General features: G+C 48.7%; 2 protein-coding genes across 4 annotated transcripts in view; both read right to left on the minus strand.

Annotated features, from left to right (window-relative positions):
• Positions 1-216, minus strand: part of EIF3J (eukaryotic translation initiation factor 3 subunit J) — a 6,328-nt gene extending 6,112 nt beyond the window's left edge. The window contains exons 1-2 of the mRNA XM_027666696.1: positions 155-216; positions 81-108 (exon numbers count right to left, since the gene is read on the minus strand). Coding sequence (XP_027522497.1) covers positions 81-108; positions 155-216 — 90 coding nt within the window. The remainder of the gene's footprint in view (positions 1-80; positions 109-154) is intronic.
• Positions 217-3,978: 3,762 nt separating this feature from the next.
• Positions 3,979-9,582, minus strand: part of CTDSPL2 (CTD small phosphatase like 2) — a 14,429-nt gene continuing 8,825 nt past the window's right edge. For all 3 annotated transcript variants that reach the window (XM_027666655.1, XM_027666654.1, XM_027666656.1), the window contains 5 exons: positions 9,088-9,150; positions 8,914-8,993; positions 6,912-7,038; positions 6,500-6,595; positions 3,979-6,001 (listed from right to left, as the gene is read on the minus strand). In XM_027666655.1, coding sequence (XP_027522456.1) covers positions 5,936-6,001; positions 6,500-6,595; positions 6,912-7,038; positions 8,914-8,993; positions 9,088-9,150 — 432 coding nt within the window. In that variant the 3' untranslated portion in view covers positions 3,979-5,935. The remainder of the gene's footprint in view (positions 6,002-6,499; positions 6,596-6,911; positions 7,039-8,913; positions 8,994-9,087; positions 9,151-9,582) is intronic.

Consider the following 9,582-nt stretch of genomic DNA (forward strand, 5'->3'; position numbering starts at 1 on the left):
GTGGGGAGAGGAGCGGGTGAGGGGCGGGGGTCTCCCCGCGCCCCCGGCCCCCCCGGCGCCCCCGGCCCCGCCGCACCCACCCCACGAGTCCGCCGCCTCCGCCGCCATCTTGCCCCGGCCCGGCCGCGGGGCAGCGCGCGGGGCACCACGGGACGGCGCCGGCGCGGCCACGCCCACACCCGGCCACGCCCCCCGGGGCGGGGCCACCGCCGCCATGGCGGGAACGGCGGGGAGAGGGATGGGAATGGGAATGGGATAGGGATGGGAATGGAGATGGGATGGAATGGGAATGGGAATGGGAATGGGAATGGGATGGGAATGGAGATGGGATGGGATGGGAATGGGAATGGGAATGGAGATGGGATAGGATAGGGATGGGAATGGAGATGGGATGGGAATGGAGATGGGATGGGATAGGGATGGGATAGGATAGGGATGGAATGGGGATAGGGATGGGAATGGAGATGGGATGGGATAGGATAAGGATGGGGATAGGGATGGGGATAGGGATGGGAATGGAGATGGGATAGGATAGGGATGGAATGGTGATAGGGATGGGATCGGCAATGGGAACGGGATCGGGATAGGACAGTGATGGGACCGGGCTCCCGCCCCTGCCCGCCCCGCCGCTCCCGGGCCCGCAGGCGCGGGGCTCTCCCGGGGGAAGCTCCTTCCCCCCTCCCGTCCCGGCGCTATCGCGGGGCCGCAGCCGCGGGAGCCGCCCCGGCCCCTGGGCACCGATAGCCCGGGCTGAGCACACGGGCACTGCCCCAGCGCTGCCTCTGTGCCCTCTGAAAACGGGCACGAACTGTGCCTCGGCCGCGGGTCTGACGGGAGCGCGGCCACCACGCTCGCCCCGCGCTCCTGCCCCGCACCAGAACGCCCCGGGCTGTCCAACTCTTCGGGGTGTGGTTTTCCTCCTTTCGTCTCTGTCACATAACACCGAATAGAGAAAAGCTGGGAACGTTCCCTTCATCCCGTTCATTTCACTGCCAGCTCCCAGATTTTGTCTGAAGATAATAAATTTATGTCTTTCATGTAACAATTGAATGATCTCTGACACTGTGATAGACATGAGCTAGAAAAAACAGGACTTCCAAATTTATCATCCTTTCTTCCTTGGCCCCCGTTTACCAGGCCATATAAATAACAACAGAGATGTAACTATGGATCCAACAATGTCCCAAGTTATACCCTCACCAAGTCCACACACGGTTTCACAGGCTGCTGTGGGGATAATCACAAAACTGCCAGGAATTGTGCAGTGATTTGGATTTACACAGAACATTGAAATTTTTCATTGTTGTCCTCCAGTATCTTTAGCTTGTAAAACATAGACACAATTCCTTCCCTTCAAGGCTGAAAACCAACAGGAGCAATGTCTCGATTTGCAGAAAACAAAGTCTCAATGAAGGATGATATCAGCTAAAAATCATAAAAACAGTAGCCAGAGCATAAATATTCACCATAAATCTTTCTGATTCTATAGACTAGAAATGACTGCAGAGGAAACACAAATCCATAGCCCAGGCCCTCTCCTCCCATCACACTTCACGAGATTTGGCTCATTGGTATGACGACATTCCTGCAAGTATCAAAAAAATAAAGCAAAAGTTACATTGCATGGACAAGCAAAATTGGGATGTGCTCCACAAGGTGTGTCCACATCCTTCCTTAGCAGAACATCCTTGTTTGCCTCCAAACAAAGGGGGGTTGGGGTATTTTTTTTCCAGCAGTCTGACCCCTCAGTGAGCACCCGCTGCCCCTGTGCTCCTTCCCATTCCTCCACTCCAGGAGCTCCACACCAGGAACCTCCAATGCAAAGCTGAAATGTTGTATGGCCTTGGTGTGACCAACTCTTTGAGTGTCCTTCAGTGTCCTCGTGGGACTCTGTGACACTGTTCTCCAGCTGAACCAGCTCAATGCCACAATTATTTTTCCAGAAAAATTGTCTTCCCATGACCCCTCACCCCCCTCCCACTCCCAGCAGCCTGGGCAGCTCCTCCATCTCCCCTTCTCCTCTGGGGCTCAGTTTTTGGCTGGATCTGCTCCCAGCTCAGGCTCAGCCCGTGCCTGGCCCAAGGAAGCAGCAACAGTGACCCAGGGAAGGAAGGAGCAGGAGGAGGGAAACCCTCCACACTCACCAGCCCAGACACCGGGGAACTCCCTCAGTCTTCACATTCCAGCTTTCCACAATTCCCAGGATGGATTTTGATGTCCCTTTTAGCTCAAATCCTCAAAGCAGTGTTTTCACCTGCAGATGAAACACGAGAGGGATTGGAATCACTTCTGGAATGAGGGGTTGGTCTCCCCACACCGCTGGGCTGTGGGATTTGTGCTGTCCTGCCACTGGGCTGGTGGGATTTGTGCCCACTCCTCCTCCTCATCCACTCCCTCCTGGTCCCTCTTCCCAGGGGGCTCGATGCTCTCCAGCTGCACCAATCCAGCCAGCCCTGTGAGTCCCTGAACTGGATAGAGCAGTGTCTGGGGAGGGGACCACGTGCTCTGCAAGGGCTTTTGCTGCTCACGGCACCCCCGGGGGTCTGACACCAGTTAAAGGGCTTTGCCCAGAGCTGATCCATCTCCTCCTGCCGCCCTTGGCTGACACCACTCGTGCTTTGGGAGATTTCTGCTCCGCTCCTGAGACATCCAGGCTTCCTGATACATTCAAAAGTAATGAAAAATGGCAGCTGGGGTGAATCCAAGGTGGAAGGAAGCAGCAACACCAAGGTGAGGGCTGTTCCAGCTACAGAGAAACTCCAGGGAAAACAAAGGATTGAACAGGTACTGCCAAAATAGGTCTAAAGGTGGTATTGTGCTGCCAGAACCAAGATGCTTCAACCTAGAACAGAATCCATGGGAACATGGAAAATGGACACAGGATCACCACGATCCAGCAAGAGACCACAAAAGAAAACATTCAGAACCTTGAAAATAGGGTGTTGTACTTCCCCAAAATACATAAAATCGGTATAAATGATCGAGCTGCAGATGCACTGCTTGAGTTCCAGACATTCAAGGCTCAGTAACACCCGTGGCTGAGCCTGCCCTGGTCACAGGAGGGGTTCTGGGGACACAACCTGGCCCAGCCCCTTGGCAGAGGAACAGGGAACTCGCCCTCGAGACAACAGGAGAAATAAAACCTGTGCATCAAAACTCTGCTCCATTCCAGAAGGGTTTGACATTTGTAGGAAGGGATGTTTTGCAGGAGGCAGAACCTCTGTGCAGCGTTCAGTGCCAAGGAGCAGGCTGGCAGCACAGGAGCACAGGAACACTGGTTGTGTGTCCTGGGCAGTGTCTGTGTCCTGGGCAGTGTCTGTCCCCTGGCAGTGTCTGTCCCCTGGCAGTGTCTGTGCCCTGGGCAGTGTCTGTGTCCTGGGCAGTGTCTGTGCCCTGGCAGTGTCTGTCCCTGGGCAGTGTCTGTCCCTGGGCAGTGTCTGCCTCCTGGCAGTGTCTGTCCCTGGGCAATGTCTGTCCCTGGGCAGTGCAGCCGTGCAGAACCAATCCCCCCTGACAGGAGGGTTTCCCTCCTGGGTCTGGTGGGCACAGCACAGACACAGCTCTAACCTGGCTCTGCTCTCCTCAGCCTGGCAGCACCTTTGGAACGGGGGAGCCACTGAGAGGACCTGGAGACAAGGACATTGTTTGAACAGCTGAACACCCTTTACAGCCAGAGAAGGGCCACGAACTAAACCAAACTGGGCTCACTCTGGTGGGTCAGTGGACTCACAGCAGCTCTGTGACGTGAGAGATCTGGACAAACACCCTGTTACACAAAGCTTTGCCCCTAAACTAATGAAACCCCTCAAATCCAGATTTACATCGCAAAGAACAACTGACAACGGGCCGGCAAACCAAGGAGCAGCTCCAACACAAGCTGACCACTTCCAAAATCCAGCAATCCTTCCAGAGCCATGGGCACAGCCCCCGAGGAAGGGCTGCCCAGGGCGACACGGCTGCGCGAAGCAGATGTAAAGGTAATGTTCTGTACATTTTATTTCAATAAAGACATAAGACAAACAGCGTAAAGATGCCCAGATGCCCTAAAGATAAATACATTTAAAAGATTCTCATTAAAATGAATCTGTAGTATTTCTTTCCTGCAAGCAAAATACCTTTCTTTAAATACAAAAAAAATCAGTATTCTGAATTGCAAATGTTTTCACTTTTTTTGCAGAAAATCTGCCATGATGATTTTGTTTTTAATGAATAAGGATTTTCCACAAAACAGGCTTGCTCTACATGCTAAGTTTAACAGTTCAGTGACACCATGTGCTAGCTACATACACAACAGATAATATAGTAAGAAAACACTCAACCTGATGAAAAGTTAAAATCTTCATTAATACACTGGAAAAAGTTGACATAACTCATGCCTTTTAAAATCAAAAATACAAAAATTAAATGTTTTGCTAAAAAGATTTTCCTTATTTTAAGGACTCATTTGAAAATGAAGCTGCATGTAATTTGTACAATAAAATTGTACAAGTAAACAGGTAATATACATAAAAAATTAATTGACATACTTCTCAATTATCAGCTGTCCACCTTTAATTTCCAATACTGTACTTTCTTATCAAGCATACAAAATAGCAAACTTCTCTTTAGAAAAAGTGCCGTTCTGTGACATCTTTTACACAAAACCAGTCCGAGCCTGTGGCGTGGTAATGCAGTCGAGAGGCAAAGCTTCCTACCTTGTACAAATTCTACCTTCCATAAAAAGCCTCCGGAAAAGCAGATTTCCCACCGTTACAAAAATATCACCTCCGGGGCGCTGCATTAGGAGCCACGGCTGGGGCCTATTCCCTCGGGAAACCACTGGGATGGCAGGTGGAGCCCTGCCAGGGGCTGCTCCCCGGGAGAGGCTGATTGGAACCGGGAGTGTCCCAGGGGTGCCCAGCCCAGGCCCGACTCCCCGGAACACTGAGCGCAGCGCGGCAGTCCCGGAGCAAAGGAGGCAGCAGGAATGGGATCCCAGCAAACCTGCCAGCTGACCACGCTCCTCCTCCTGGCCAGGTCCATGCACAGCACAGTGTGAGGTATTCCTTGTCCATCCGTGGGGCCACTGCCAGGTGTGCTCTGTCCGGAGTACGTGCCATCACAATGGTTTAAAAGATTCGGAATATTAGTAATTCTTATCTTCTTATCTAGCCAGTCTCTTGATTTTTGAAAAGGTTTCGACTACAGTAGAATATTACAGAAAGAAAATATAAATGCGGGGGGTTTTTTTTTTTTCTTTCTAAATGAAACTTACGTGGGCTAAAACTAGAGAATATTTTTAAACAAATATACAGGATGCAGGCAGACAAAGCAGGGAAACGGCCAGCCAACTGTTTAATAAAAAACTAACAAAATTTGGCTATTTCCAGAAAAACTATGAAGCGCCTCAACTAAAAGGAATGCATAATGAAATTCTAATCTAATACAGGTCAAAAATGTAAAAAGGTTATAAACCTTAACAGGAAAAATAAAACAACTTTTACTGGCCATTCCTGTTGAAATGAGAATCTTAAAAGTAACAGAAAAGTGGCTACAAACCCACTTAGAGCACCGAACAGAGAGAAAATCCGAGTCCATTTTCAATCTCTGTTGTATCATAAAATCCTGTGTTTCTACAGGTCAAACTGCTGGTGGCAGAAACAGAATTTTCTTTATAAACTGCAGATGTCCTGTACATAAAAAATTTCCTTGGAGTTGCACTAGTTCTAAAGCCTTTTCTGTTCTAGCCTCCCTACTGCGGGTACTGGATTGTACTGATGGCGGCAACCTCAGGTGTAGAAAGTCTCTTTCTGTAACCCTTGATCAGTGTTGGGCACCAAAGATAAGAAAAGCAAGACGGGGTACAAAAATGCAAAATTTCAACAGTAATGGCAATGTTTTGTATTAGTCCAACAGGGTCCTGCATTTCCTCCCCTCGGCAGCGAGAGCAAAGGCTTTAATCGGGGGGTAGCAAGTCATGCAAGCGAAATCTGTCTCTGATGTGAGGTCGGACGTCTTCGTTCTGGGGGGAGAAGTGCAGGTTTAGGGCAATGAACACAGCCAGGAATCACATTTTCACAGGGTTCACTGTCTAACACCCCTATTTTAATATAACAAAATACAAGCAATGAATGATGAGGTTTACAGAAATAACTACGTAACACCCACAAACAATTTGGGGTAATTTATTTGTTTCAAGAACAAAGGCACACAGCACTCCCAACAACGGGTACTGTGTCATGCAAACGTCCCCAGACCCCCAATTTCCTCATCACTGATGTTCCCACCCCACTGCCCTTGGTTTCCAGCACAGTCAGCAGTGCCAGCAGTCCCCCCTTTGCTGTGTGAACACGTCCCTGTGCCCACTCTAAAATCCAGCCCACAGCAGCCTAGTCACACAGGGACACACAGGACCCTCATCAGCCTAAATCTCAGTGACTCAAAACCCTTAAAATACGTGAAAATACTTAAAAGAGCTCACTGATGTTTTTGGCAAGAGCCACAGAAAGGAAACACTTACCAGCTCTACGAGTTTCTCCAGAAATGGAATCAATTTTAGGAGTTCGTTGTCATTTTTATCCATGAACCAGCTTTCTATAGGAATTCCATTGGAAAGCTAAAGTTAAAAAAGGGAAAAAAAAATCATCAAGACATGATTTATACTTAATGTATTTACAAATATGACTTGTGAAATAGCATCTGGAGGAAAAATGTTTCCAAGTCAGAGTTCATTAACGTGTATTTTCCCCACAGTTTTGGTCCGTAAACTTCAAAACAAACGTAATCCCCAAACTTAAACAAGCAGAGAGATCCAAGTGCAGGGTTTCACTGGCCCCAGACTTCAGTCAGAAGGGAAGTCCAGCTGCAGGGCTGCAGTGCTGCCCCAGGGAGCTCTGCCCTCCCTGAGGGGTTTGCTGCCCTCAGCCCCTCACCTGGTAAGCAAAGGCTTGCGGTGAATTGTCGATGATGATGGTTTTGGAGAGGTCTCTGCCCAGGATGTTTAAGTCCTTGATGTAATTCCCTTGTACACACACACAATGCTCACGGAAAAGTCGATGCCTGTCATTAAAGGAAGATACTAATTAATGAGGCAAATGACAACATCCCCACTGCGTCAGGAACAGGTGACTCTGCCAAGCCTTACTCAACCTCCTCTCTTCCAATCTCCTTGCCCCTTTTAAAGAACTGTGCTCCTTTCCCATTTGCTTTAGAGCTTTCTAGTGGTAAAATGCCCAGTTCAGGTGACTTTGCACCAACCCAGTTCTGTGGGTGTGTGTATTTAAACAGCTCTTGCTTTCTGATCCCTTTCAGACTGACAAAGGCACTCAAAACGCCCCAGTGATGTGCCAGGCCCCAGGTGCTGCACAGGAGCCAATTTATTGGGGGTTATTATCCCTTTACTCTGTCCCAGCTCCCACAGAACGAGGCCTCCCCGTGCCATCGAGTGCCAGAGCACAAAGCATAACAAGAAATGTTTCCTTTCCTATTACACCTCTGTTGGCAATTAACCTATTTCAGTTATTGTAGCTTGAAAAAAAGCCTCGAGGCCAAAACATCCCATCAATTCCTTCCTTTCCAATTAATCTGCTCCTGTGTAACTCATGACAGAAGAAATGGATGGATTGACTAGAAGGAGTCAGATTAAAAAAACAGCAGGAATAAAACTCACATTTCATGGCACATCAACAGAATTATAAATTGTAAACTGGGCAGGTTTGGGGTTGCCCAGCCCCATGACAGTGCAGTCCCTTCCATGCTGCTTATATTTTTAAATGGAGTTTTCAGAAGCTGTACATAGTGTGCTTAATTCCATACAGGAGCTGAGCTCCCAACGTTGCCATGGAGGGAAGGAGCTGCTGCCTCAGCATTTATATATAGAGGGTGAGTCACAGGAGGCCTGGCAGCACCTCGGGCTGGGGCACAGCCCGGGCACCACGGCTGCTGCAGGCACGGGAGCCACAGCCCTGGGGCAGCACGGGGACAGCTCTGCACAGCCCCAAACCCTGGCTGGCTCTGTGTCTAACTGGCCTTCCCCTGCCCCAACACAGGAATGATCCCAGCCCTGGAGGTGCCAGTGCCTCCTGCCCACCATCCCACCCACTGACACAGCCAGGCTCAGGTATTCCAAGGACTGAAAGCATTCCCAAGTCTAGTTTACACACTGGCAAGGAGGTCACCAGGCCCAGACTGGGATTCTGTGGTGGATGTCACATAAACCAAGACACAATACAACTGTTCCTGGATAAAATTAATGACATCTTAACTTTTGCACTTCAAAAGTGAGTTGGGATGTGCCCACGCACCGAGTGAAAGCAGTGGATAAAACCACTGTCTTTTCTTGTGTGTGTGAGGAAAATCCAGTTTCCCTCAGAATATACAATACCAGGATGCAGAGCAGGGCTGTGCAGAGATGCTGGGCACAGGTCACACAGCTCTGACCACCACCAGGCAGGTGTTTGCTTCCCTGACCTGGGGCACCCCAGGAGGGGGAACCCCTGAGCAGAAATCTCTTTGGTTTCAACTTCCTAAGGTACAGTCCTCCTTCCAGGGGAGCATAACACAATCTCACCCCGTGGAATTTCTTTCTGCCTTAAGGAACTGGAAAAGCCAATCACTTCCCAACAAAGCTCAGTATTGAGAAATGATAAACCAAACCAGCTCTAATACAAAACCAACAGACAAATGGTTTTGTGATTGAACATGAACAAACAGCATGCTGATTGTAAAAGTTATACAAGTCATAATTTATAGTTAATAAATCGATTTTGAGTATAAAGGTAATCTGATACTCAGTTCATTTCCTTTATTTGCAGTGTGTATTCCAAAGCACATTTCTGATCCCCAAGAGGACATTTGCCATGAGCCAGCCTAACAGAGGATGAGCAGGTATAGGTGTTGGTCCTTGAGGGTATGTTCACAATGTTCTGTTTTTACCTGACCAGTTGCTTTTTGGGGTCCAGGATGTTCAATAACTTGTCTGCATACACCTTCTTAGAAGCAGTAAACAGAATGATCTGGGGTTTGAAGGGGAAAAAGTCGTTACTTGAGATGCAAGTGTGTGGATATAATTTAAAAATGAAATTCAAAAGTAGTGTCCAATTGTTTTACCTCATAAATCTGAGACATACGTTCCAGGAACTCTCGGAAGAACGGCCTTAGCCGGACATAGACCTGGAGTAGAGATGGGCTTTAGTGAACACTGAGGCTCCTCCAGCCCTCACCCACCCCACACTGTGCCACCTGGTACACAGGAGGCCAAAATGGGCATTAGAAATAAACAGCAAATAGTAACTTCCACTGTAACCTCATTACACCAATATCCCATTGGCTCACAGCCTGAGCAGCTCTGAGTGAAGGTGTGAGATGATAACACTGAGCTACTGGGAAACTGGATGGAATTAGAAATAATTTCAATAAAACATAAAAGTTGAACAGTCTCTAAATTAAAAATGGAACTGGTTGCTTTGACTGAACATCCTGACTTGGCTCTCAGCAGAAGGGCAGCACCAGTTCCAGCACTGGGCACCGTGAGCCAGTACCTGAACTAAATCATCATCTTAACAACCACTAACAATCACACCTGAACACAGTCACACCTGAACA

Source organism: Corapipo altera, unplaced genomic scaffold, assembly GCF_003945725.1.
Source record: "Corapipo altera isolate COAL_440 unplaced genomic scaffold, ASM394572v1 349, whole genome shotgun sequence".
Lineage (NCBI taxonomy): Eukaryota > Metazoa > Chordata > Aves > Passeriformes > Pipridae > Corapipo > Corapipo altera.